Consider the following 27,994-nt stretch of genomic DNA (forward strand, 5'->3'; position numbering starts at 1 on the left):
ATAGGTTTTTTTTAAACTATAGTCCGGCCCTCCAACGGTCTGAGGGACAGTGAACTGGCCCCCTGTTTAAAAAGTTTGAGGACCCCTGCATTAGAGCGACTCCTGCTGGCTGCTGGAACCGCGAGGAAGAATAGCTCAATGGCCCCAAAGCTGGGCTTGCCCTCCTGGCGGAGGCTTCATAGAATTCAGGAATTAACGTGCTCTGCAGGCCGGTAGCATGTCACTCAAATCCCAGATCCCGCTGGTCTGGTCGGATGGTCTTATTTCAGCCTCAGCTGCTCCGCCTGTGGAATTTCTTGCTGGCTATTGGAGGCTGTATTCTCTCCAGTTCTCATTATGAATCTAGGATAGCAAGAGGCTTATCTCAGAAGGCAGCCTCTGAAAATCTCAGAAAAAAATATACATGTGATCTGTGGCATGAGAATCTAAAGTGAGAATAGATTTGGAAAGCTAGGAAGCTTTTAAAAATGTGATTCTGAGAGCAGTTACCAATGGGCTTTTCAATGTTTTCAAGAAACCCACCAGGACCTGCACATTCCCTGTGGGAGCTGGCAGTGCTCCCTGAACCCTGGCGCCTCACTTCTAATGAGTTGATTCAGACGGCGGGTGGAGGGGGGTGCCCCAGGAATCGCACTCCTCTCCCTCTGTGATGGTTGGCATTCGTATGTAACTTTTTGTTTTCTGTCTCTTTCCAGTTCCTGGCCCAGTTGATGGTGTTTCTGATCAGTTTCATAAGCTCCGTGTTCTGCGGCCACCTGGGAAAGCTGGAATTGGATGCGGTCACACTTGCAATCGCAGTACGTGCGGGACTGTTCTGACATGTCCGTAGTATTTACAAAAGCCATCTGTACGCGCTGCCTCTTGCTATGCTCAGGAATGACGCAGGTTAGCAGCTTAAACCAATGCGGATGTGTTAGCGTCAGTGCTGGAGGTCAGAAGTCTGAAATGGGCTCCACTGAGCTCACTGAATTCAGGTGTTGGCAGGGCTGTAGCCTTAGTTCTCCTTTGCCTGTAACTTCACATAGTCCCACACCAAGGGTGAAGGGAGAGGAGTGCTGGGAGTCTGCGGGTGGAGACAGGGACCTCTTTGAGGGGCCTTCATTCTGTCTACCACATCAGCTTATGTGTAATCCATGGAGATCTGGCTCCCATTCTGGGTCCCACATCTGGGAGAAGGGAATCGGAAAAGAAGGGTTGAACGCTGACTTCAGAGGAAACTGTGGACAGGGCCTGGCTGGAGGGGCCCGTGGGGGCGTGAAGTCCCGAGAGCATGAGCGCACGTGTGGGAGCGCTTTCTCCGGAGCCACGGGAAGGAGCCGGAGCACTCCTCCGAGCCCGTGACCAGCCGGTCGTAGTCCAACATGCAGAGTGAGTACTGAAAAGCAGCTGAGGTCAGGAGGGTGCAAGTGTTTGAAGGCCTCGCACCCTCTACTCCAGGCACCATGGCTAACCTGGAGAACAAGGACCAGATGACACACGGAAGAGAAGTTTACAGGCCCCCTATTGCCAGCGGTTAAGTGTGGCATTTTGACAAACAAAGGCAAGACCCTCCATCAACAAAAAGATTATGATTTGATTTATTGCAATAGCCGCTTTATTACAATGTTCTGGAACCAAACCTGCCATATCTCCAAGGCATGTCTGTGTAAAGAAAATAAAGGAGAGTGATGTCAGAGGAACAGCGGTGTGAGAGAACCCTTTGGTTTCTTCCCTTAGAGTTTTAACAATTTGAACAACTCTAACTCAGCATGGGATTCCCTGCTCAAGGTACAGGCACAGCTGAGAGATCTTCACATTGTAGCATCTAAAGGTGGGCGAGTGGGAACAAACGGGGGAGGCGGAAGGGAGGAGGGCTCACAGGAGCCATGGATGCAGGGGAGGGGAGGAATCCCGTTGTGGCTGGTGTTTCCTTCAGCCGGGAGGAGCAGAGAGACGTGGTGAGCACTCCTGCAGAAGTGAGCGACATGAGCTGCAGCTGATCCAGCGACCTGGGCAGGACGCAGCATTGGGCAGCTGCTGCAGTTGTCTGGCAGTTGGAATTCAAGGCAGAGAAGCAAAGCCATGGAGTACTGCTACCTGTAGACTCCCAGCACTCCTCTCCCTTCACCCTTGGTGTTGGTTGTGGAGCACATTATTCATAAACCCGAGAACTGGTACGGTAGGGTCACTGTTTCCCCTGAGCAGAGGATGTGCTCTGTGACTGGTCCCTAGTTGGGGCTCAAGGAGGCCTTTGCAGAGGTCCAAGGTTGCCATTACTGGGAGGGAAAAACAAAGAAGGCGGCTGGGTCCCCTCAGCCAAACCCAATTCCATGCATGGCAGCTGTACTGATGGCAGCCAGAACCACTGCTGGGGGTCAGCATTCTGATTTTACAGAGCTAAAAAAAAACTTGTGATTCATTGCCACCTACTAGAAAATAATAAAAAGACCTCTTTGTAGTAATCAGCTAGAAAAGTGGCACTCATACATAGATGCCTAGACAGAGAAGAAATCCATCTAATATCATGAGTAACCAAGGTAGTGAGGCAGCTCAGAAACAAAATGAAAAATCTCCAGAAAACAAACTTAAACACATGAAAATATGTGGTATAAATGACAGAGAATTCAAGATTGCTGTTCTGAAAATACTCAATGAGATGCGAGAAAATACAGACAGGCAATTTAATGCATTCAGAAAACAAATTAAGAAACAAAACCTTTACCAAAGAGATTGAAACTTTATTAAATAACTAAACAAAAATTCTGTAGGTGAAGAACTCAATAAAAGAGTTTAAGAATGAACTAGTGAGCATAGGAAATAGAGCAGACCAGATGGAGGAAAGAATTACTTTATCTAAGCGAGAAATATCGAAATGATGCAGAGGGAAGAAGAGAGAAACTTGAGCTTAAAAAAATATATGAAAGAACCCTACAAGAACTATCCAACTCCAACAGAAAGAGCTGTCTGAGAATAATAGGGCACACCAGGAGGAGAAGAGAGGGAGAAGGGAATGGAGAGCCTATTCAAACAAATAGTGGACGAGAACTTCACAAACCTATGGAGAGAAGTAGACCCAAGAAGCAAGCAGAACACCTAGTTAACCTCAATCCCAAGAGGCCTTCTTCAAGGCACATTGAATTAAAACTGTCAAAAATTAATGACTTTGCAAGACAGCCAGGGAAAGGAGGAAAGTAACCAATAAAGGAAATCCCATTAGGTTATCATCAGACTTCTCAGCAGAAACTCTACAAGCCAGAAGAGAGTGGAACCAAATATTCAAACATCTGAAAGAGAGAAATTACCAGCCAAGAATAATAGCCAGCAAAGTTATCCTTTAAATATAAAGGAGAAATAAAGGTTTTTCCAGACATACAGAAGCTGAGGGCTTTTTATCACCAGAAGACCTCCATTGTAGGAAATACTCAAAGGGGGCATCCTACCTGAAACAAAGAACATAAGGTCACAACACTACGGGTAAGATCACCAAAACACTTACAGCATTAACAAGGATAATCTGCGACAACAAAAACATAAAAGGGGAGAGGGAAGGTCTGAATTTGCAAAGAATGATGAAGATCAGATGCATTCAAAAGAAAAAGGACTACAGTATATATGAAACTTTATATTTTATAAATCTAACTAGAGGCCCGGTGCACAAAATTCATGCACTTGGGTGGGGGAGTGGTCCCTCAGCTCAGCCTGCACCCTCTCGCAGTCTGGGAGCCCTCAGACTCCCCGGGGGGAGTGGGCCTAAGCTGGCAGTCAGACATCCTTAGCGCTGCCATGGAGGCGGAAGAGGGTCCTGCCACTGCCGCTGCGCTCACCAGCCGTGAGCCCGGCTCCTGGCTGAGCGGCGCTGCCCCTGTGGGAGTGCACTGACACTGTCAAAAATTAATGACAAAAAAAAATTCTCAAAGCAGCCAGGAAAAAGAAGAGAGTAACTTATAAAGGGAAGTCCATTAAGTTATCATTGGACTTTCTAGCTGAAATGCTACAAGCCAGAAGAGAATGGAACCAAATATTCAAATTACTGAAAGAGAGAAATTACCAACCAGCAATAATATATCCAGCAAAGTTGTCCTTTAGATATGAAGGAGAAATCAGATTTTTTCCTGACATACAGAAGCTAAGGGAATTTATCACCAGAAGGTTTCCACTGCAGGAAATACTCAAGGGAGTTATTTACCTGAAACAAAAGGTCACAAAACTATGAGCAAGATCCACAATAACTTTACAAATAAACAGGGATAATTTGTGACAATAAAAGCATGAAAGGGGAGAAGATAAAGGTCTGAATTTGCAAAGGAGGATGGGGATCAGATACATTCAAATGAAAAAGGATTATTGTACTAGTATATATGAAACTTTATTTTTCTTAAACTTAAAGGTAACCACACACACACACACACAAACCCAAAACTGAGACACATGGCTTAAAAGAAGAGAAAACAGGAAGGAAGTATGGAATACCACCACACAAAAACAAGAGAAAAAAAACACAAGGAAAATAACCAATGGAGGCACAGAGCTACCAGAAAACAGAAGATAAAATGGCTATAGGAAATCCTCATACATCAATAATTACCCTAAATGTCAATGGACTGAATTCACCATTAAAGGGGCACAGAGTAGCAGAGTGGATCAAAAAAACAAAACCCATCGCCCAGCCGGCGTGGCTCAGTGGTTGAGCATCGAACTATGAACCAGGAGGTCACAGTTCAATTCCCAGTTAGGGCACATGCTCAGGTTGCAGGCTTAATCCCCAGTGTGGGGCGTGCAGGAGGCAGCTGATAAGTGGTTCTCTCTCGTCATTAATGTTTCTATCTCTCTCTCCCTCTCTGAAATCAATAAAAACATATTAAAACACACAAAAACAAACAAAACCCATTCATTTGCTGCCTTCGGGAGAAACAGCTAAACTACAGACAAAGGTAGATTCAAAGTGAAAGGGTGGAAAATGATTCTCCAAGCAAATCACATCCACAGAAGAGCAGATGTAGCCATACTTGCATCTGACAAAATAAATGTCAAGATAACAAAGGTATCAAGATACAAAGATGAAAATTTTATAATGATAAAGGGGACATATGTCAAGAAGACAAAACACTTACCAATATATATGCACCCAATCAGGGAGAACCAACATATATAGAGCAACTCCTAATAGAAGACATACAAATGCCAACAGATGTGGAAATATGTTTAACCTCACTAGCTATTAGGGAAACGCAAATCAAAACTACAATGAGATATCACCTCACACCTGTTAGAATGGCTGTTATCATTCAGATAAGTATTAACAAATTTTGAGAAGGATGTGAAGAAAAATGAACCCTCATTCACTGCTGGTAGGAATGTGGGCTGGTACAGCCACATGGAAAACAGGCTGGTGCTTCCTCAAAAAATTAAGAATAGAGTTAACATATGACCTAGCAATCCTCTCCTGGGCATCTACCTGAAGAACTCAAGAACATTTATTCACAAAGCTCTATGCACCCCTATGTTCACTGCAGCATTAGTCACAGTGGCCAAGACATGGAGACCACAAAGTGTCCTTCCATAGAGGACTGAGGACTGGGTAAGAAGATGTGGTTCATACATGCTATGGAATACTAATCAGCCATAAGAAAAGATGAAATATTGTCATTTGCAACAACATGGATGGATCTTGAGAATATTATGCTAAGTGAATAAGTCAGTTAGAAAAGCTAAGAATCATATGATTTCACTCATGTGGGATATAAAACTAAAATGCATAGACACAGACGACAGTCTGGTGGTTACCAGAGGGAAGGGTGTGGTGGGGTGGTGGGGGGTAAAGGGGCCACATATATGGTGACAGAAGATGATTTGACTTTGGGTGAGGGGCACACAATGCAATACACAGATCATGTATCATAGAAATGTACACTTGAAACATGTATGATCCTACTAACCAATGTTAACTCAATAAATTTAATTTAAAAAAGAAGAAACCGAGACCTCTACTCCCATCCCAATGACTTGTCTGTCTTACTGAGAGTCCTAATCTAGAAATTAAACTGGAAAATGAAATCCTGTATCCTATTATCTAACCCTAAAGTCAGAAAGAACCCCAAATCCTCTCTGTATCTTAGATCAGATCCCCCCAAACCAGAAAGAGATGTCCTTGACCTCCGCCAGGGGTGAGCTGGCTCTGCATGGCCAAAGGGCCCGCCCACTTGCTCTCAGCAGGCGCTCCTGGCCTCCCCGACGCCCCTTGCTCCTGCGGACAAGGCACACATTCGCCTTCCCTGCCTGCTCCCTCCAGGCTTTGAGCTGCATCGGTGAACCTTGCGAGACTAACACTCTGCACTAGCCCCAGCATAAGCAGAGTATTTTGCTTTCAGGGAGCAAGTGGACAGCCCCAGGCTTCATTTTCCTTTTTGGTTTTTGCTGTTTGGAAATTTGGGGGGAGATAGAAATGTACTCAGCTGGCCTCCAGCAGATTCTCTTTGGTCAAGGACGTGCAAGAAAGCTGGTGCTCTCAGGCTGGGCTGGTGTGGCTGCTGCCCCGGCAGCTCCCTGCAGACTCTGGCTGAGGTAGCAGGTTCCAGACAAGGCCAGCCATGCCCAGAGGTCCTGCTGTGCCCCTCCCTGACTTGGGGCTGCAGCCATGGGCTCCCCAGAGCTCCGGAAACCCCAGGGCTTGCTGACCTAGTCAAACCAGCACATGTGGGAGCCCCTGGCATTGGCCTTGACTTCAGAGACCGGCTTCTGCACTCCAGAGTCCTCCGGGACATTGGAACAAGCCAGGCTTGGAGTTGAGCAAGTGGCCTTACCCGCCTGGCGTCCTGCCCCGTTGCCTGCCCCTTAGGAAGGATGCGCGTTCCTCTGAAATTAGGGAGCAAAATGCTGAAGATTAAAAAAGAACACGGCTGAGTAGAGCCTCTGGCCTACACGTCTCTTCTCTAACCGTGTGCACGTCCTCTGTGCCCGCCCCGCGGTCTCTGCCGGCGGAGGCCCTGCGGGCTCTCCCAGGTGGCCGGCATCCCCTCCTGTCTTCCCTGAACGCTGAGCGGCCTCTCCTTTGCATCTCTTTCCAGGTGATCAATGTCACTGGTATCTCCGTGGGATTTGGCTTATCTTCTGCTTGTGACACCCTCATGTCTCAGGTAAATGGGGCCCAGGCCACTCTCTCAGTGACCCTGGGCGTCTCCCTGGGTGGATCTGGAAGAGCCGAGTGCACAGAGGGACACAATCTGACACCCTGTGGCCTGCGGGCCTCGGGTTCCAGCTCCCCTTCCTGCTCCCTCTCAGGGTGGCCGGCGCCCCCTCCGGCTGTGCAGGTCGTGTTCATCTGCACGGCTCCCTCACACGACATTTTGACAGAAGAGGGGACATTTTATACAAGTCCCTTCTGCCGCTTTCCGCATCATTAAGAGTGGTTAGCCCGTGGCTCTCCAACGCTAGCGTCCATCAGCACCTCTGGGGCTTGTGCCTTGGTGGAGGGTTTCCTAAAAGCCCCTGGGCCAAGGTCTCGAGGAAGAGGCTGACCCTCCGCCTTCCATCGAGCTTGTCACAGGGGAGGTGTGGCTGGCAAGTCCTCTGTGCCCGGTGGGGCAGGGCAGGATGGAGAGGGCACTGCAGCGGCCCGCCCAGGTAGGGGAAAGACCTTGCATGCTTGCCAGGGCAGGGCCAGGGCATGTTCTGGCCACACACACCAGCAAGCACGGGGAGGGCCCGTCAGACGTCCCTGTTCCGTCCCAGAGCGAGCTGCGGCCTGGCAGCACCAGGCAGTCACACCATGGCAGCGTCTCTCCACAGTCCACCCTGTGCCTCTCCCGGGAGGTGCCCTGGGTGTCAGCAAGGGCCTTCATTAGCAGGGAGGTAACTCGCTTAGTCGCCAATGGCGCACATTAGGGACACAGTCCACAGCAACAACATCGAGGTGCAAGCAAAGGAAAAACACTAAAAGCAGGAATCCAGGTATTAGTAACGATGTTTTCCATCATGGCCCTGAGGATCCGGGCTGGGTGCTAGGTCACCTGGACATGGGGTTTGGGCACTGAGGCGTTTACGTGAGCCTTCATATGTGTTAGCAAAGAAGAAATATGAGCAGATTCATCTGGTATAAAAAACACCACATTCAGACCTGGCCTATTTGGCTCAATGGATGAAGTGTCAGCCTGCAGATTGAAGGGTCCCAGGTTTGATTCCAGTCAAGGGCACATGCCCAGGTTGTGGGCTCGATCCCCAGTGTGTGGCATGCAGGAGACAGCCGATCAATGATTCTCTCTCATCGTTGATGTTTCTATCTCTCTCTCCCTCTCCCTTCCTCTCTGAAATCAATAAAAACAACAACAGTAACAAACAACAGCACACCCATTCAGTGGGGTGCCCCTCTGCCCCATAACTGTTGGATGCCACAAGAGCAGCACAAGTCCAAGGTCAGTAGGGACTTGAGTTGGGAGGTCTTCCTCTGTGAGTGTGACACTTGCAGCCTGGTCTTTGGATGTTGACGTAGCCACGGCCTTGGGAACCTGGCCAGGCTGTGCAAGCTCTACATGTTGGCCAGGGGGGTGGTGCTTCTTGGCACGAGGAAGTAAATAGAGGGAGGATTAGCCAAGCTGGGACCCCAGGACCCCTCCCTTCTCCCCTCTTTCATTGGTGTGTGTGCCAGTCCACATGTGGCTTATCTCCATGGGTCCCTACTGCCTTAGAGTGACAGGGTCCCACAGGAGACTGAGAAGTTCCTCTCCATCCAGGGACGTGAAGTAACTAACCCTTCGCACAGAATCTCATTGCAGATTCCAGGAAACGGTCCCTGTTCCAGGGACAGCAGGTCGGGTGTCCTTATGACCACGCCCTCTGGCCCAGGGCCAGCATCTGTGCCTTCGTTTCCACACCTTCACCGTATAGGGCCTCTGGCTGAGTCCCTAATGTGGCTGCGGGGCAACAGCACCCACACTTGGTTATTTAAATGTAGTAAGGCCTGGGGCCCTGGCCAGGTAGCTCAGTTGGTTAGAGCATCGTCCCAATATGCCAAGGTTGCGGGTTCGATTCCCAGTCAGGCACATATAAGAAGCAACCAATGAATGCATAAACAAGTGGAACAACAAATCTCTCTCTTTCTCTTCCCCTTCCTCTCTCTCTAAAAAAGCAACAACAACCAAAACAACAACAACAAAGCCCATAAGTGTTGAATGCCTGCAAAAGCACCTTTGTTCACCCGGCCAACGTAGGTTTTCCAGCTAATAATTTTATCTGTTGCTCAAGGACATCATCTTTCTGACTTATCCGCCCCACTGCCTGCGGTTACAGGGGAGGTGGAGCCTCCATTCAGTACCGTGTTCTTCTGTCCGTGCTTGCACATCATGTCCTCTGAAATGTGACCCCACCGTCACTCTCTACGACGGGGGTCCCCGTACATAGGTGGGACTTGGACTTTTCTAGTCCCTTTGTGGGAGCAGCCTCATTAACTGCCATCCTGTTCAGACACTAGGCTGTCCACTTCTTCAAGTTCCCATTTGCTGTGTCTGCTGATGGTCAGTTGCTGAGGCACACATTTTTGCCACGGCGTCTGCCTCCTGCTTACCTGGAAGTGTAGACGCCTGTGGGCAGGGGCAGGAAAAGGTCAGCTCTGCCCCCAGCTGTTGCCAGTGAGCCCAGATGTGTCCCCCGTCTCCTGTCCTATGTGGGCTTGCTCATTGCTGTCCACCCCTCTGCCTCCCATGGTCACAGCCCACCTGGCTGTGCCAGGGTCAGTGATCAGACAAACCACTTTTAGCTCAGCCCGCTGGCTCCTGCGCTTTGTTCCCGCTTCCACCCGGATAGGATCAGTGGGCGGCGGAATGGCGACAGCACCCAGCAGACAGATTGTCCCGCTAGAGCCATCAGTTCCAGCCAGAATGTCCCTCCTTTCTTGCAGGTCACAGGGGCTGACACAGGGTGGGCAGGAGCTTTGGGAGGTTCTGTGTTCAGCAGGCGCAGTAGCAGTGGAGCCCATGGAGACAGGACTGTTTGGCAGGGCGCTCCTCTGTAAAGGCATGCTGTGCGGTCAGCATCGGAGGCTGACCCCTGGCAGGGTCGGGCGATGGAACATGGTGACCCTCTCCTTGATGGGAAGGGAAATTCTTATGACAATTGGTTTTCTCTCAGGGAGTGTCTGACCTCTGCCCTCTTCCACAGTTGGGACCAAAATCCAGGGGCACTCTTTCTCTTTGGCATTTTTGCCACAATGCCCAGCTCATGCCTCCAGGGTGACTGAAACATGTCATTCACATGGCACCGCACCTGTGCGATTCCAAGAGCTAATGTGTTTGACCAGCGATGTTTGTTGTTGTTGTTGTTTTTGAGAGAGAGAGAGAGAGAGAGAGAGAGAGAGAGAGAGAGAGAGAGAGAAAGGGAGTCGGGGGAGAGAAGAGAGAAGCATCCATGTGAGAAAAACATCAACCAGCTGCCTCCTGCATGCCCCCCTACTGGGGATTGAGCTCATAACCTGGGCATGTGCCCTGACCCGGAATCGAACTGGCGACCTTTCAGTGCACAGGACGGTGGCCAGCCACCTGAGCCACACCGGCCAGGACCACCAGCATTTGCTTTCTCAAAGGCAGCCTGCTGTTCTGCCCCCGCCCGGCCCATCTATGTCCTTTCCTAACCAGGCAGTAATGGGCGAAGGCATTACACTCAGTGGGGTATAAGAGTTCACCGATACCCCAGAATTCCTGTGAAAGACTGTCCCTCTTTCACATGTTTTGCTATTGGACAGGACTGTACTTTGTCTGTGACAGCCTTGGGGACAAAGCAGGTCTTAGCCAACCACGTGATGTGATTCCTCAGCACGTTCCTGTGGGGCCGCAGAGCCTGCAGGGCCTTCCGCAGCAGAGGCGGACCTCCGCAGGTTAACGTTTTGTCATCAGCGTAGTAGCCCATTTCACAGAGGCTGGGAGGGAAAACAGGGACAGGCCCCGAGCCACCATCCATGGCCTGCGGTGGGGCTGTGTGAAGGGGAGTACTTGGAAGGTACACCCCACATGGGAGACACATTTCGGAACAGTTGTTGGTCACTGCGAGGGCATCAGTAGGGGAGGCTGCAACCCCTCCAGAAAGCGTACACACGCCAAGAGCGCGTTGGTGACCACACTGGCGGCAGCTGGATGAAGTCCAGGTTCAGCGTTCGGGGGCGCGAAGGGTGCAAACAGTGGGAAATGGGCTTGGCAGGGGCCGAGGGGAACCAAGAGGCCACCTGGTCTCCCAAGGCCCCAGTTGTTCACCCACCTGGTTGCTCTGATTCGGGAGCAGCCTGTTGCCATGGTTACAAGGACCTCAGGGCGATGGAAGCCCGGCAGCGAGGGCTTGTTTTTGCAGAAACAGGATAGACTTCATCCCCACGGGTCACAATCTGACACTCAGGGTCAGTCCCTTCGGTGTGGCCACAGTTTTGATGACAGGCATCTTATGTCAGGAGAGCTCAGATTCCCAGCAATTTCACGGAATTTCTGGAACATTTATGTACAACTACAACATAAAGAAGGCTCAATGTTATTTCTTTTTTTTAATTTTCTTTTTTTTATTATTTTATTAAATCTTTATTGTTCAGATTGTTACATTTGTTCCTCTTTTTCCCCCCCATAACTCCCTTCCTTCCAGCTCCCACCCCACCCTCTGCCCTCACTCCCCACCCACTGTCCTCATCCATAGGTGCACGATTTTTGTTCAGTCTCTTCCCGCATCTCCCACACCCCTTTAAGTGTTGCTTTTCCACTAGCATTGGCATCATTTTCAAACTTGTGCATGGAATCTATGTTTTCAAGAAAATTGTAAGGCTTTTATTTTTTCAGACCTTGTAAGTCTTCATGGTAATGGCCTCCTTTCGTTCTTTCAGGCCTGAAGACCATCGTGGGGGCCCTGATCCAGTCTGTGAAGAAGCTCTCAGACGTCATGATCCTGACGGTGTTCTGTCTGAGCGTGTTTGCGCTGATCGGGCTGCAGCTCTTCATGGGCAACCTGCGGAATAAATGTGTACAATGGCCTCCCACCAATTCTTCCCTGGAGGAGCATAGTATAGAGAAGAATATAACTGTGAATTACAATGGCACACTTGTAAATGAAACTGTCATTGAGTTTGACTGGAAATCATATGTTCAAGATTCAAGTAAGAATTACTATTATGTAGATTTATTTTTCATTGTTGATCTGCCTTCCATTTAGGCATAGATATATATTTTTTTAAATGGTTGCATCACGGTTTGTAATCTCTTAATCACCATATCAATGTTTTGCACATACATTTAATTAATTTATTCATAACTATTCTAATTTTGACTCCCAAATGGCATTTTCTGTTGTATCATCATAAGGGATGCTGAAGAATTCAGTTAGAAATTTTCCTAGGATCTTTGGTTGCTGTACATTCTCCTTGTGCTGATTGAGACAATTAAATAACATAAGAATTTCTAAAGCCCTTTTGAACTGTCAAGTACTATCCAAATGTAACCCATAAAACGTTAATTACAGAATGCCTTTTATGTACTAGAAACTGTACAGGATGCTGGGAAATTAATGGTGATTACACATGGCTTCAGGGTGCTTATGTTTTAGTAGGTTATTTTTATTGTCATTTTATGGAAATCAAGTGAGACCTAAAGGCAAACATTACTCTTATACTATATTTGTAGAATAAGAATTAAAAGTAGTATCACATCAAGTAGAAGGGAATTGGAGTCCATTTAAATTTAAAAAAGAGTAATAAAAATGTTAAATGAATCAGTGGATTTATGGGAATTCAGTTTATTTTTATTTCAAGAGTTCAGACAAAATAGTCAAATGTTTAAATAGTCTACTTTAAAGGATGGAAAAATAATTGGCCTAATATTCTTTCACTTTTAAAAGTGACAAGAAAGTAAGTCAAATTTTCTCTTTTATTTAATTTTAGTATCTGCCAGTAGCAATATTTCAAAGGCAGAGAGAGTTAGAACATGATTCATGGGTAACAGGAATGTTCTTTTAGAGAAAAATATTAAATATATGAAACTTTATCTTTAGATGTACTTATCTTAAATTTAGTTATATCTTTATTATTTTAAGGTGATGCTTAGGGAAAATTTTTAGTATTTTAAGGTGATATTTAGGGAAAAATCAAAGAAGGGAAGAAACATTAATGACTGTTTTATAAAAGGTTACTGGTGGTTTGATAATTCTTTTTTTAATATATTTTATTGATTTTTTACAGAGAGGAACTGAGAGGGTTAGAGAGTTAGAAACATCGATGAGAGAGAAACATCGATCAGCTGCCTCCTGCACACTCCCCACTGGGGATGTGCCCGCAACCAAGGTACATGCCCTTGATGGGAATCAAACCTGGGACTCTTCAGTCCGCAGACCGACGCTCTATCCACTGAGCCAAACCAGTCAAGGCTCAATGTTATTTCTTATTTGACAATGTTTCCCAAGTGGTTTCAACATTCCAGGTAAGCCTAGTCTAATATTGTTCTCTTTTAAGGAGAGAGAACAAACCTCGAGGCATCCCAGGGGCCCCGGAGTACTGCACAGCCTCTGCCAGAGGAAGACTCTGCCTTTGCATCCGCTTACTCCTGATACTGAAATCCGCGTCGGTGACGAGTTCAGCTTGCCCACACAGATTTCTGTTCTCGTTACTACTTTGCACAAACCTTCTATAAGTCTCCTTTTTTATATTCAGATTTTGTCCTGCTTTTCCTCTTTTCATTCTGAAACAACCAGCCTCACTTTAGGACAAACTTACTTTTCTTTCTCTCAGAAATATATTTTCACACCTTTTCCTTCTCTGACTGAAAGCATATATTATTTTCTTTTCATCTTAATTAGAATTATTAGCCCGTAGATAACTCAAAAACATGTCTGTTCTACATAAGTCAACAAACTTAAATCAGCTTTTATTTACCGAAGATTAATCTTCTGTGGTGAACTTGAAGTGTGTGTGTTTGTTTCTGCGTTTCTGAGAATTGTAGAGTAGCCAATCCTTGTAAGTGCTTGTTTGTTTTTGGAGCCAATTAAACACAGCTCACTTACAAGTTAGCAACACCACCCAGAGGTAGAAAACACCACACACTTAACACATGTGTAGACACACATGCACACACACAGCTGCAGGCAGACCTGTGGCCTCCATAAAAGAAGTGGATCTCGAGACCTTCCTCCCCCTCCCACCTTTACGTCAGTCCCGCTCTAATAGAGGCGTGGACAATATCCTATCATCTTTTTCTAGTTTCAGTTCATCCCCTAATTTTCTAACCCTGGCGGTCAGCCAGCCGCCCACCCGCGGGGTCAGCCCTCAGCCATGGCCGCGTGCTTGCCTTCCACGCCACAGCGTTTATTATAAAGAGAACTTCTTACACAAACCCATAAGATCAGCGGCACTTTCGGGCACCCCTGTGCTCACACTGCAGTCTAGCATATTGGTCGCCCCTCCCCACATGCAGGTCCTGGCCAACCCGGGATTTCCCCTGCGGATGCCTTTCCCAAGGCCCATTTCTGGGGTCTCCAGGCTGAGAGAAGTGTCCTGGGCTGAGAGACCAAAGAGAGGGGCTGACAACTCCGTTATTACACCAAGTTTACTAAGGGAACTTACAGAGGAGGAGCGTTTAGGGCAGTGGTATGATGCGGATATTCTCCACCCCGCGTAACAGGTGCTGAGGGGCTATATACACAGGGCAGGATGGACAGGGGTACTCGGGTGTGGCACCCGCCCCCACCCAGATAAGGGCAAATGCCTTGCATACTTCCTGAGGCAGGGCCACAGCCTGTTCCAGAACCAGCCCGCCTGATGCGACAGTCGTCCAGGGTCCTGGGATTGTTAGGAAGCAGCGTGTGGCCAGCATCCAGCTGGTGGGGGGGAGGCAGCAGTGGGCGGCGGTCAGGCCGTGGAGTAGTCTCCACAGGAGAGAAGCATTTTGACTTGTGCGTGGGCTGATTCCAGTGGTGTAAGTAGCTCCCTCTGTGGCAAGTTTCAGCCTCCCACACTTGTCACTGCACAGGGCGTGGGAAGGGATGTGCAGTTTGGCGTTGGTAAGCCAACAGCCGCTGGCCCCAGCCACCACCGTCCCTTCCCCCGGAGTTTCTGGTTAGAAGGCCTGTGTGGGGCCCAATATATTGCATTTCTAACAAGTTTCTAGGGATGCAACCCTAACTAGAAAGCTTTTATCTATCTATCTATCTATCTATTTATTTATTTATTTATTTTAAAAACATTTTTATTGATTTCAGAAAGGAAGGGAGAGGGAGAGAGAGACGGAAACATCAATGATGAGAGAGAATTATGAATCAGCTGCCTCCTGCACATCCCACACTGGGAATCGAGCCCAAAACCCCAGGCATGCACATCCCATGGGAATCGAGCCCAAAACCCCAGGCATGTGCCCTGACCGGGAATCGAACCATGACCTCCTAGTTCATAGGGCGATGCTCAACCACTGGGCCACACCAGCTGAGCAGGAAGTTTTTTAAAATTATGATATTTGGGCCCCACCCGGGACGGTCAAATCCAGACGATCTTCAGTGAGACCCCGCCTCAGTGTTTTGAGGCTGTTCCCAGGCGATTGTCAGGGACGGCGGAGTCTGAGAACCGCCGGCACGTACAGAATGCAGCCAAGTCTGTAGGGCCACTTGTCCTTCCTGAGGCGCGATCGAAGGCCTGTGGGGGGCGTGGGGCACTAATGGGATTGCTTTTGCTGTGTGCCCCCAGACGTACGGCAGCCCCAACAAGAAGCACGTGGGGGTCATCCTGCAGCGGGGCGCGCTCATCCTGCTGCTCTGCTGCTTCCCCTGCTGGGCGCTCTTCCTCAACACCCAGCACCTCCTGCTGCTCCTCCGGCAGGACCCGGCCGTGTCCAGGTAAGGCGGGCCGTGCAGGGCGGGAGGGCCATCCCAGCAGAAAGATGCTCCCATCCACGCCTGGCCTCTGGAAACGCCAAAGGCCAAGGCCACGGCCCCACACGAGGCGGTAAGCTTCCTCGGTTGATCCTGCCAGGCCTGGTGCTCGCACACCTGCCCCTGTGATCCAGAGCCCTCCCCTGGTGACTGCAAAGGCAGATAGTCTGCAGAGAAATACGACTTGCCAGCATCTCCATGAGAGGTGGTCGTTGAAGGTGTTCATTTGTGGTTTTGTGCTTATCGACCCTGGTTGGTATGAGCCGCCTCGGTGCTTTCAAAGCCCAGCGCTGCCGGGTCCTCCTTCCCACCCAGCACGCTGTCCTCATGGTCGGGGGCAGAGGTCACCTAGATGACTCTAACATGCTGCCAAGATTGAGCCCTGCCAGGGCAGTCCTTGTCTTAGACCCGCGGCTCTGACCCCAGGGGGCAGTTGGCAATGTCGGGAGACATTCTGTTATCAGAACTGGTATTAGGGCATCGCTACTGGTAGAAGCCCAAGATGCTACAAACCACAGGAAAGTTGCCCACGGCAGACAATTCAGCAGCCACAGTGCCGAGTTGGAAAAATGCCGCCCTAGACCCAAAGGCTTGGAAGAACCCAGAGAGGTAATTTGGGTTATGAGATGACAAGTTCTATTGTAAATGTGCGCATTTGCTGCAGCAGTTGAGTCCATTAATTTAGAAAGAGCCAAGGCTGCGAAAGGCAGTTACAGCTGGTTTGTCCTGCCTTCCTTTTCCTTGAGATGGAGACCTCCTCACTTTTATTTTCTTTTTATTGTATAGGCTTACCCATACCTATGTCATGATCTTCATTCCAGCTCTTCCTGTAAGTTTCCAAGTGTTAAGCTGTTTTCTTCTTGCGGTTCACTGAGAAAAAGCAGCTGAGATGCCCTTGAGCTCAATGAATTGGATCGCATGTGATACCCACATGTGATGTGGGCTCATTCCAGAAAGCGTGGCTTTACTTATGCTCAGGAAAGACACAGACGTTTGTCCCTCAGGAAATTCCAAGGTTCAGGTGGCTCCCGTGGGCACTGCCCTGCCTCCTGCAGCTGGAGGGGCTCTGGGGTCATGCAGGGAGTTCGGGCCTCCTCTTCGTAAGGGGACATCCTTCCGCGTCTCAGTCACCTGAGGCCTCACCCGGAATCTTTAGATTTGTTTTGCGCTTGCTGACTGTGATGGCACCGACCACGAGTGTGTGTTAATGTTTGACACGGCCATACAATTGGTCATAGCCGCCGTGCGGTTGGGGCTTGGCCGCCATGCCGTTGTGAGCCGCTTCATGAGGTTTTGGGGGGCCGCGTATACGATGCTGGTCCCATAAGATTGTAATGGAGCTTGTGGGGGAGGAGAAGTTTCCTCTACCCTCAGGGTTCTTCTGGCTGGTCTAATAATTAAATAGACATGAGACAGATTAGCAAGAGAAAATAACCACATTTAATACACACTGTGGACGGAAAAGGGGCCACATCTAAACCTGACAAGCTCAGGGGAGGCCTGCATGGCAGGACTTGCAAACTCAGATCTAAAGGAACCACACAGAATGGTCTGAAATCAAAACTTCCTGACTACAAGTGAGTCATGGCCAGTAGCCCTGTAGTCGGCCAGCATCTTCCCTAACAAAGGTCAAGCTTTACCTTACCTGAGCCTGTCTACTGCCTTTTTGCATCTAGGATAACATACCTTTGGAATGTCAGGGTAACCCCTTTTTCCAGACCCTCCAGGGCACAACCTCCCACCAGAGCAGGAGCCCACAGAGCCCCTCATTGTTACCCTGCTCCCCACATACCATCTCCATGTGTGTAAATGTTAACTGTTCACTCTGCCCACCAATGGAAGGAAGTTTGCATCTGTTCGTTTGACTCTCTACCCACCAATCCCAGCGGTTCCCCGAGTTGCTTTCTCCGCCTCCCTGCTCCGTCACCATGGCTCTCACAGATGCCCTCGCGTCTTCTCCTTTGGTTCTAATGCATGAAATAAGGTGCAGGTCGCCGTCCTCTGGGCATTCCTCACCCGTGGAGGCCCTGCTTCCTGCAGCTGCCACCAGTCTGGCTCAATAGACTCACAGAAATTCTCTAGAGTTTGGACATTTCTTATGTTGACACTACATATGAGTGGGAACGCCGGGTACACGAGAGTCAGAAACCCCACGTGCAGGGGATGCTCCGAGACAGACGGGGATCCAGGTACATAAGCCGTTCTGAGCTAGGGATGAGGCTGATGTCTTGGGGACTTCAAAGGGTCATTGCAGGATGACGAAAAGAGCAGATGTTCATGAAATAAAGGTTTTCCCTGCCATAGGGGTGGGCCTAAAAGGTTATCGTGATAATCTCTTATTACGGGCAACACCCCTAATTCAAGTTCTGGGTAGTTAAAGGGAGGAGCAGAAGTTTCTCTTGAGCCTGCAGTTAAAGTTCTCTTTAGCTCAAAACAATCTGCATACCACTGAGGCACATCGCGGGGTGACTTCTGCGCCCCACAAGCTGAAGCATTCCCATTGCCTGGTGAAGCTGCAGCTTCCTAATGTCGCAGCACAGCGCACCACACACACCGCTGTGCGACCGCTGCCCACAGTCTGCGGCTCAGTAACACCCTGTGCAGATTTGCAGCCTAGAGCTGTAGGGGACCATTTGTCACCAGAATGTGTCTCTTCGGCATGAGGGCTGTTTTAGGCCGGTTCCTTTTAAGAAACAGCAGACAAGGGAGAAGCTGACACCCAGTAGGAGCTGCCCTGTGTGAGGTGCGTTTACAGTGTAAGGACCTCTCCACTCGCAGGGTGTCTCCCAGGCTGTGCCAGGAGGAGGCGGGGCCTCATCCCCTGAAACTTACCTGGGAGCAGATGAGGACTGAACTCTGCACCACGCCTGACCCTTGTGATTGTGCGTTTCCTGGTCACTTCCCATAACCGACTCCCACCCCAGTGTCTTCTGTCTTCAGCAGAAGAGGCTATTTACGGTGGTGGCTTCAGCCATTTTGGCGCGTTCCTCTGCTTTCTGGGGTCTCCTCATGTGTACAGCAGGTACACATGTTATTACACTTCAGTTGTTTTTCTCCTGTCAATCTGTCTTGTATTACAGGGGTGTCTCAGCCAAGAACCGGGAGGGTTAGAGGGAATTCATCCCCTCCCTACAGAGCCGGGGCTATAGCACACAGGCTGGGGTGCAGTAGGCCGACCCCCCAGGTTTGTGTAACACACTCAGGGTGTTCGCACAAGGACGAAATCGCCTCGGGATGCACCCTCCAAAGCATTCCCGCCCGCGGTTGAGCCGGGACTGGCTGTATTAGTGGGCCGGGGCTGCCGTGACAAATGCCACAGACCGGGAGGCTTAAACCCAGAAATCTATTTTCTCATCGTTTTGGAAGCTAAAGTCCAAGGTCCAGGTGTCGCAGGGCTGGTTGCCTCTGAGACCTTCTCCTTGGCCGGCAGCCGCCCTCTCACCTCTTCCCACGGCCCTGACCTTCCTTGTGCAGGAAACTGTCGTGTCTCTTGTCTTCTTATAAGGACACCAGCCCACCGGATCAGGGCCATCCTCGCGGCCTCACTTTAACTTAATCACATCTGTAAAGATTATCTGCAGATTCGGTCACATCGGGGGTTAGGGTCCAGCATATGAGGGGGACACAGTTCAGCCCTTAAAAGCAGTCCCCTGCTCTCATTAATCGATATTGTGGTCTTTAATTTAGCCTGAGACCTTAAACAGTTCAGTTTTCGTTACTGTATTGGCAGAAAGGACTACAGAAGGAGCTTCCCTAGAGTTTGCCCAGGGCTTTCTTTCCAGCCCATAACCTACAGAGGCGTCCTCGCTGTGCACAGGAAGCTGTACCCCCGGCCCGGGGCCAGCTGGGTCATGCGCGTTTATAGGCGATGTGCGGAACCCTCAGCTCTGGACACCTCTCTCCCCTCCCCCTCCCCCTCCCCCTCCCCGATGACACACCTCTGTGGTCCCTGCGGGAGCAAAGGGCAGTCCAGCAGTGGCTCTCAGCTCTCTCTACATGGTCAGGCCAAAATGTGAACATGCATCTCTATTTTTCTCTCGTAGGCGACGTTTCTTTACACACTACAAGTTAAATATCTGCTCACCCAGGTAACGCGGACTTTCCTCTTCCTTTGTGGGGCCAGTAGGAGATCACAGCTTTTAGGGATGGGGCTCTGGAAGGATCAGAGATGGGGGCTGGATGGGGAGCCGCCTGCCAGCCCTGCCTTAATGCCCCCAGCTCCCGCCCCTTGTTCCTGCAGTGGCCTCGGCCTCTCCCCGCCGCCGGTCTCGCCCCTGTGCTCACTTGCACCCCCTCTAAATACTGTCACCTCCACCCGCAGTGCAGCTCGGGCCCCCTAACTCCTTGCTTAAACTAACCAGGGCCTCCTGATAAATAAGTGACCCGCACAAATGGTTGGCCAAGACCTTTGTCCTGGCCTCTGAGCCCAAGACCACCGAGGCCACCGGAGACCAACACGTAGCCCGGCAGTAGGTCTGTCAGCGGGAGCATCGACAGATGGGAGGGGCCGTGGGTTCTCACCGAAGGGGGGTGCAGTTCAGCGCAACCCAAGGACGCCCGCTACGGGAGGCTCGGAGCAGAGCAGGCCGAGCGGAGAAGTCAGGGCCAGGCCCACCCACTCTCCACCCAGTCCTCTCGGCTGGGAAGCCGCAGAGCTCAGGTCGATGTGGACGGCCGTGTTGGAGCTCGGGGAGCTTTGCCCCTGGGTGGGACGTGGAGGCTGCTCTGTGTGAAACTGACTTCACCCCTCCCGGCAGAGTGGGATGTCTTACTTTTACCGACAGGATTTCAAACAGCAAGGCTTTTACAGATGTGGTTTCAGAGAACCAGCTTTCCCAGAGATAAGAAAGGGTTCAAAGGGGCGAGATGACACCGCAGGCGGAGACGTGTTCCCTGTGACCCCATGCGGCTCGAGCCGGTCGGCCGTTGTTTCCGGACGCCTGGCAAGCAGCCGCTCACTTCCTCAGTGCAATGCCATTTTACTCTCAGCTGCACGTCTCAGATTTGAGATGCCAGATAAGACTGGATGCTTCTGCTCTGTGCTTACGAGCAGAGCCAGATAGGAGGGAACGCACCCACACTCCAGTTTCCCAATTCCCATTTTGCTTGAGAAGGTGGTGGACTTTCACCCACAGTCCAATGTGGAAAGCAGCTTGTTCGTACGCTGTCATCCCTGCTGGCGCTGGCACTATTGTAGAGCTTCTCTCCTTTCCTCTCTGCGTCCCACCTCCTGCCCTGGTCTCGCCATGGCGCCGAGAGGAGGAGGAGAGGGGGTGCTGGGAGGGTGGGAAGGTACGCGCAGCAAGGAGGCACCCACAGCACGTGGCTCCCGCGGCAGCCTGTGCCCCGCCGGTTCCAGGGGTCTCTAGCAGGTGCCGTCTCTCCTCGCTCCAGGGAATCATACTGCCCCAGATCCTAACCGGAGTTGCAGCCAATCTCGTCAACGCTCTCGTCAACTATCTGTTTCTCCACGAACTGCATCTTGGGGTGATGTGAGTCCGACCAATTCTTGGGACAGGGAGAAGGAATGACTGTGTGTGGCTTCTCCAAGGCTGGGGGAGAGAGACCTTGACCTGGGCGTGTCCATGTGTGGTCTCCGCCTTGGACCCTCTGGAAAACAGGGTCCGGTCGGGGTGGGGGAGAGGAATGCTCAGGCCGAGCGGAGAAGTCAGGGCCAGGCCCGCCCGCTCTCCACCCCAGTCCTCTCGGCTGGGAAGCCGCAGAGCTCAGGTGGATGTGGACGGCCGTGTTGGAGCTCGGGGAGCTTTGCCCCTGGGTGGGACGTGGAGGCTGCTCTGTGTGAAACTGACTTCACCCCTCCCGGCAGAGTGGGATGTCTTACTTTTACCGACAGGATTTCAAACAGCAAGGCTTTTACAGATGTGGTTTCAGAGAACCAGCTTTCCCAGAGATAAGAAAGGGTTCAAAGGGGCGAGATGACACCGCAGGCGGAGACGTGTTCCCTGTGACCCCATGCGGCTCGAGCCGGTCGGCCGTTGTTTCCGGACGCCTGGCAAGCAGCCGCTCACTTCCTCAGTGCAATGCCATTTTACTCTCAGCTGCACGTCTCAGATTTGAGATGCCAGATAAGACTGGATGCTTCTGCTCTGTGCTTACGAGCAGAGCCAGATAGGAGGGAACGCACCCACACTCCAGTTTCCCAATTCCCATTTTGCTTGAGAAGGTGGTGGACTTTCACCCACAGTCCAATGTGGAAAGCAGCTTGTTCGTACGCTGTCATCCCTGCTGGCGCTGGCACTATTGTAGAGCTTCTCTCCTTTCCTCTCTGCGTCCCACCTCCTGCCCTGGTCTCGCCATGGCGCCGAGAGGAGGAGGAGAGGGGGTGCTGGGAGGGTGGGAAGGTACGCGCAGCAAGGAGGCACCCACAGCACGTGGCTCCCGCGGCAGCCTGTGCCCCGCCGGTTCCAGGGGTCTCTAGCAGGTGCCGTCTCTCCTCGCTCCAGGGAATCATACTGCCCCAGATCCTAACCGGAGTTGCAGCCAATCTCGTCAACGCTCTCGTCAACTATCTGTTTCTCCACGAACTGCATCTTGGGGTGATGTGAGTCCGACCAATTCTTGGGACAGGGAGAAGGAATGACTGTGTGTGGCTTCTCCAAGGCTGGGGGAGAGAGACCTTGACCTGGGCGTGTCCATGTGTGGTCTCCGCCTTGGACCCTCTGGAAAACAGGGTCCGGTCGGGGTGGGGGAGAGGAATGCTCTGGGAGGAGGGCCTGCCTCAGACATCCCAGCGCGGGGTGGGATGGCGCCCTGGCTGAGGGAGGCCGGAGGGGCGGAGAGCAGCACTCCCCTCACGGGCTGTTCTTCCCAGGGGCTCAGCACTGGCCAACTTGATTTCCCAGTTCTCCCTGGCTCTGTTCCTCTTTCTCTACATCATCTGGAAGAAACTGCATCGAGCTACCTGGGGAGGTAAAGGCTGTCTTTTGTTTTGCAACGTGGACGTGGGTTTTGCCTCGGGTGTGCTCCAGGCAGGTGCCCAGCTGTGTTGAAACTGTGCGCCCCCCCCAGGGTGGTCGCTGGAGTGCCTGCAGGACTGGGGCTCCTTCTTCCGCCTGGCCATCCCCAGCATGCTCATGCTGTGCATGGAGTGGTGGGCCTATGAGATCGGGAGCTTCCTGAGCGGTCAGTGCGGGAGGGGACGCTGGGGGTGGGGGGGGGTCTTGCCCGGAAGCGCAGCACCAGCGGTCTCTCTCCTCAGGAATCCTCGGCATGGTGGAGCTGGGGGCCCAGTCCATCGTGTATGAACTGGCCACTATGGTCTTCATGGTGAGTGTCTGAGGCTGGCTGTGCGGAGGGGCTAGATGTGTCTCTTGGCAGGGTCCCAAGACAGGCGTAGGTCTGTCCACCACATTCAGTCCTAAAGTTTATCCCAGAGCCTGAGAGGTCCTTTCGGTTAGGGGTCTTCCTGTGGGCTCACTGGCAGGGGGGGGGGGGTCTTCCTGTGGGCTCCCTGGGGGGGGGTCTTCCTGTGGGCTCCCTGGGGGGGGGTCTTCCTGTGGGCTCCCTGGGGGGGGGTCTTCCTGTGGGCTCCCTGGGGGGGGGTCTTCCTGTGGGCTCCCTGGGGGGGGGTCTTCCTGTGGGCTCCCTGGGGGGGGGTCTTCCTGTGGGCTCCCTGGGGGGGGGTCTTCCTGTGGGCTCCCTGGGGGGGGGTCTTCCTGTGGGCTCCCTGGGGGGGGGTCTTCCTGTGGGCTCCCTGGGGGGGGGTCTTCCTGTGGGCTCCCTGGGGGGGGGTCTTCCTGTGGGCTCCCTGGGGGGGGGTCTTCCTGTGGGCTCCCTGGGGGGGGGTCTTCCTGTGGGCTCCCTGGGGGGGGGTCTTCCTGTGGGCTCCCTGGGGGGGGGTCTTCCTGTGGGCTCCCTGGGGGGGGGTCTTCCTGTGGGCTCCCTGGGGGGGGGTCTTCCTGTGGGCTCCCTGGGGGGGGGTCTTCCTGTGGGCTCCCTGGGGGGGGGTCTTCCTGTGGGCTCCCTGGGGGGGGGTCTTCCTGTGGGCTCCCTGGGGGGGGGTCTTCCTGTGGGCTCCCTGGGGGGGGGTCTTCCTGTGGGCTCCCTGGGGGGGGGTCTTCCTGTGGGCTCCCTGGGGGGGGGTCTTCCTGTGGGCTCCCTGGGGGGGGGTCTTCCTGTGGGCTCCCTGGGGGGGGGTCTTCCTGTGGGCTCCCTGGGGGGGGGTCTTCCTGTGGGCTCCCTGGGGGGGGGTCTTCCTGTGGGCTCCCTGGGGGGGGGTCTTCCTGTGGGCTCCCTGGGGGGGGGTCTTCCTGTGGGCTCCCTGGGGGGGGGTCTTCCTGTGGGCTCCCTGGGGGGGGGTCTTCCTGTGGGCTCCCTGGGGGGGGGTCTTCCTGTGGGCTCCCTGGGGGGGGGTCTTCCTGTGGGCTCCCTGGGGGGGGGTCTTCCTGTGGGCTCCCTGGGGGGGGGTCTTCCTGTGGGCTCCCTGGGGGGGGGTCTTCCTGTGGGCTCCCTGGGGGGGGGTCTTCCTGTGGGCTCCCTGGGGGGGGGTCTTCCTGTGGGCTCCCTGGGGGGGGGTCTTCCTGTGGGCTCCCTGGGGGGGGGTCTTCCTGTGGGCTCCCTGGGGGGGGGTCTTCCTGTGGGCTCCCTGGGGGGGGGTCTTCCTGTGGGCTCCCTGGGGGGGGGTCTTCCTGTGGGCTCCCTGGGGGGGGGTCTTCCTGTGGGCTCCCTGGGGGGGGGTCTTCCTGTGGGCTCCCTGGGGGGGGGTCTTCCTGTGGGCTCCCTGGGGGGGGGTCTTCCTGTGGGCTCCCTGGGGGGGGGTCTTCCTGTGGGCTCCCTGGGGGGGGGTCTTCCTGTGGGCTCCCTGGGGGGGGGTCTTCCTGTGGGCTCCCTGGGGGGGGGTCTTCCTGTGGGCTCCCTGGGGGGGGGTCTTCCTGTGGGCTCCCTGGGGGGGGGTCTTCCTGTGGGCTCCCTGGGGGGGGGTCTTCCTGTGGGCTCCCTGGGGGGGGGTCTTCCTGTGGGCTCCCTGGGGGGGGGTCTTCCTGTGGGCTCCCTGGGGGGGGGTCTTCCTGTGGGCTCCCTGGGGGGGGGTCTTCCTGTGGGCTCCCTGGGGGGGGGTCTTCCTGTGGGCTCCCTGGGGGGGGGTCTTCCTGTGGGCTCCCTGGGGGGGGGTCTTCCTGTGGGCTCCCTGGGGGGGGGTCTTCCTGTGGGCTCCCTGGGGGGGGGTCTTCCTGTGGGCTCCCTGGGGGGGGGTCTTCCTGTGGGCTCCCTGGGGGGGGGTCTTCCTGTGGGCTCCCTGGGGGGGGGTCTTCCTGTGGGCTCCCTGGGGGGGGGTCTTCCTGTGGGCTCCCTGGGGGGGGGTCTTCCTGTGGGCTCCCTGGGGGGGGGTCTTCCTGTGGGCTCCCTGGGGGGGGGTCTTCCTGTGGGCTCCCTGGGGGGGGGTCTTCCTGTGGGCTCCCTGGGGGGGGGTCTTCCTGTGGGCTCCCTGGGGGGGGGTCTTCCTGTGGGCTCCCTGGGGGGGGGTCTTCCTGTGGGCTCCCTGGGGGGGGGTCTTCCTGTGGGCTCCCTGGGGGGGGGTCTTCCTGTGGGCTCCCTGGGGGGGGGTCTTCCTGTGGGCTCCCTGGGGGGGGGTCTTCCTGTGGGCTCCCTGGGGGGGGGTCTTCCTGTGGGCTCCCTGGGGGGGGGTCTTCCTGTGGGCTCCCTGGGGGGGGGTCTTCCTGTGGGCTCCCTGGGGGGGGGTCTTCCTGTGGGCTCCCTGGGGGGGGGTCTTCCTGTGGGCTCCCTGGGGGGGGGTCTTCCTGTGGGCTCCCTGGGGGGGGGTCTTCCTGTGGGCTCCCTGGGGGGGGGTCTTCCTGTGGGCTCCCTGGGGGGGGGTCTTCCTGTGGGCTCCCTGGGGGGGGGTCTTCCTGTGGGCTCCCTGGGGGGGGGTCTTCCTGTGGGCTCCCTGGGGGGGGGTCTTCCTGTGGGCTCCCTGGGGGGGGGTCTTCCTGTGGGCTCCCTGGGGGGGGGTCTTCCTGTGGGCTCCCTGGGGGGGGGTCTTCCTGTGGGCTCCCTGGGGGGGGGTCTTCCTGTGGGCTCCCTGGGGGGGGGTCTTCCTGTGGGCTCCCTGGGGGGGGGTCTTCCTGTGGGCTCCCTGGGGGGGGGTCTTCCTGTGGGCTCCCTGGGGGGGGGTCTTCCTGTGGGCTCCCTGGGGGGGGGTCTTCCTGTGGGCTCCCTGGGGGGGGGTCTTCCTGTGGGCTCCCTGGGGGGGGGTCTTCCTGTGGGCTCCCTGGGGGGGGGTCTTCCTGTGGGCTCACTGCCGGGGGGGTGGGGTCTTCCTGTGGGCTCACTGGCAGGGGTGGGGTGGGAGTGGGGAGAGGGTCTTACTGATGTGTCCACTGCTGGGCTTCCATCCCCCAACATGGTCCACGTCTGAAAGATCTCATTTGATTGCCAGACTTGCCAAATAGTTGTCACAACACGAATGCCTTGAGGGCAGGCCGTGTTCCCTTTCCCTTTCTTTTCCTTCCTTTCTTCCTTCCTTCCTTCCTTCCTTCCTTCCTCTTTCTTCTTTCTTTCTTTTCTTTCTTTCTTTCTTTTCTTCTCTTTTCTTTTCTTTCTTTCTTTCTCCTAAGCTCTAAGGGCCCTTCTTTTGCCTCTATAGCGTGTTTCCTGAGCCCACACTGCCCAGCTGACTCACTTCTTCCACGGTTCACTTCTACCCCTGTGACTTTCTAATAAGCTTTCTCTTATCATTTGAGTTCCTTGGCTCTGAATTCTTTCCCAGCCAAACTCAAGAACTGAGGTTGCTTAGCCAGGGTCTAACCTCTGGTGCGTGTAGCCGTCACCAGATTTGTGCCATTGGTGATATTAACTGGCTGCGTGGTGACAGCACTGTCTGCCCGGTTTCCCGCCATCAAGTCACCCTCTTTGCATTGTGATGATAAAGAATTTGTTGGGAGACCCCTGTGTTTGCTCCCACTAGGGGCTGGTCTCCCATTTCTTTTATCTACCTCGCTCTGTCCGTTTCTATAGCCCTTCCTTTAGCGGTCCTGATCCTAAGGCAAAATCCTTGTTTAAATGAGTGATAAATATTTTGCCTTAATTAATACTTAATTTCTCACATGATAAATTTATAGATAACACGTGCACCGGTGGGGTCCCTCGGCCTGGCCTGCGCCCCCTCGCAATCTGGGACCCCTCGGGGAATGTCGGAGAGCTGGTTTCAGCCTGATCCCCGCAGGCCAGGCCGAGGGACCCCACCGGTGCACGAATCTGTGCACCAGGCCTCTAGTGTATAGATAATAATGGCTACTTTTCCCTGAGTAATTGCTATGTTTGAGGCACTGTTCTAAGTAGTTAGCATGCATGGACTCATTTACTCCCGACATAACCCTAATATGCAGGTCCTCTTATGAGGTCTCTGTCACAGATAGCTGAGGTCTAGTGAGGGCAGGTAACCTGCCAGGTCACACAGCTCAGAGGTGCCTGGACTGGGATCTGCACCCGGGCAGTCTGGCTTCAGAATCCCTGTTCCTAACCACAGCCCACACCGCTTTCCTCTGTCTCCTTTGGCACCACCTCTGGCCTCACAGAGGGCAGCACTGCTACTGGCTTGGGCTGGGTCTTTCCGTTTTCGTAAGTTCTTTTTATCCAACATTTGCAGGGGGAGGGGTCAACCTTTTAGGATTCTGTTTTCTAAACGTGCCCCCTTGAGGGTCTTTCAGAACAGACCTATTTGGGCTCCTGGCATCCATCCTTCCACACCCAAGGGCGAAAGTGACGGTGCAGCCCTCCCAGCGCCCAGGCTGGACGCTCTGCAGCAAAGCCAGGCTTGTGACAAGGACACAGCCCAGGGTCCCAGGTCCCACGTTAGCCGGCGGCTCCCAGCGAGACAAGATGCGGCAAACTACCCTTCTTAGAGCTTTAGGACCAAGTTCTACCAAGGAGGCGCGAAGCTCGGTTTGCCTAGTCTCTCTTCCCTGGAAGGTGCAGAGCAGGCTCAGGAGCTGGGGGCAGGGCTGGTCCCTGCGCTCACCGTCCCCTTCTCCTTGCAGATACCCACGGGCTTCAGCGTGGCGGCCAGTGTCCGGATTGGGAACGCGCTGGGCGCTGGAGACATCGCGCAGGCCCGGAGGTGCTCCGTGGTCTCCGTGCTGGTCACAGGTGCTCAGCTTTCCGCCCGTGGCTCCCCCAGCCGTCTGCGCGGGAC

The 27,994-nt window shown here is 53.4% G+C and overlaps 2 protein-coding genes across 2 annotated transcripts in view; both read left to right on the top strand.

The window, feature by feature from the left end:
* The first annotated feature begins 217 nt into the window (after positions 1-217).
* LOC102259127 (multidrug and toxin extrusion protein 1) lies at positions 218-20,859 on the top strand. Its single transcript, XM_014542808.1, has 7 exons — positions 218-244; positions 696-797; positions 7,044-7,112; positions 15,662-15,810; positions 16,633-16,675; positions 19,890-19,934; positions 20,208-20,859. Exons 1-7 carry the CDS (start codon positions 218-220, stop codon positions 20,226-20,228), a joined length of 456 nt encoding a protein of 151 aa, XP_014398294.1. The 3' UTR covers positions 20,229-20,859.
* Positions 20,860-21,525: 666 nt separating this feature from the next.
* LOC106723599 (multidrug and toxin extrusion protein 1-like) overlaps positions 21,526-27,994 on the top strand; it is a 7,120-nt gene continuing 651 nt past the window's right edge. The window contains exons 1-5 of the mRNA XM_014542859.1: positions 21,526-22,408; positions 22,679-22,776; positions 22,876-22,989; positions 23,066-23,133; positions 27,840-27,948. Of these exons, the coding sequence (XP_014398345.1) occupies positions 21,888-22,408; positions 22,679-22,776; positions 22,876-22,989; positions 23,066-23,133; positions 27,840-27,948 (910 nt within the window). The 5' untranslated portion in view covers positions 21,526-21,887. The remainder of the gene's footprint in view (positions 22,409-22,678; positions 22,777-22,875; positions 22,990-23,065; positions 23,134-27,839; positions 27,949-27,994) is intronic.

This window comes from Myotis brandtii, unplaced genomic scaffold (assembly GCF_000412655.1).
Source record: "Myotis brandtii unplaced genomic scaffold, ASM41265v1 scaffold314, whole genome shotgun sequence".
Classification (NCBI taxonomy): domain Eukaryota; kingdom Metazoa; phylum Chordata; class Mammalia; order Chiroptera; family Vespertilionidae; genus Myotis; species Myotis brandtii.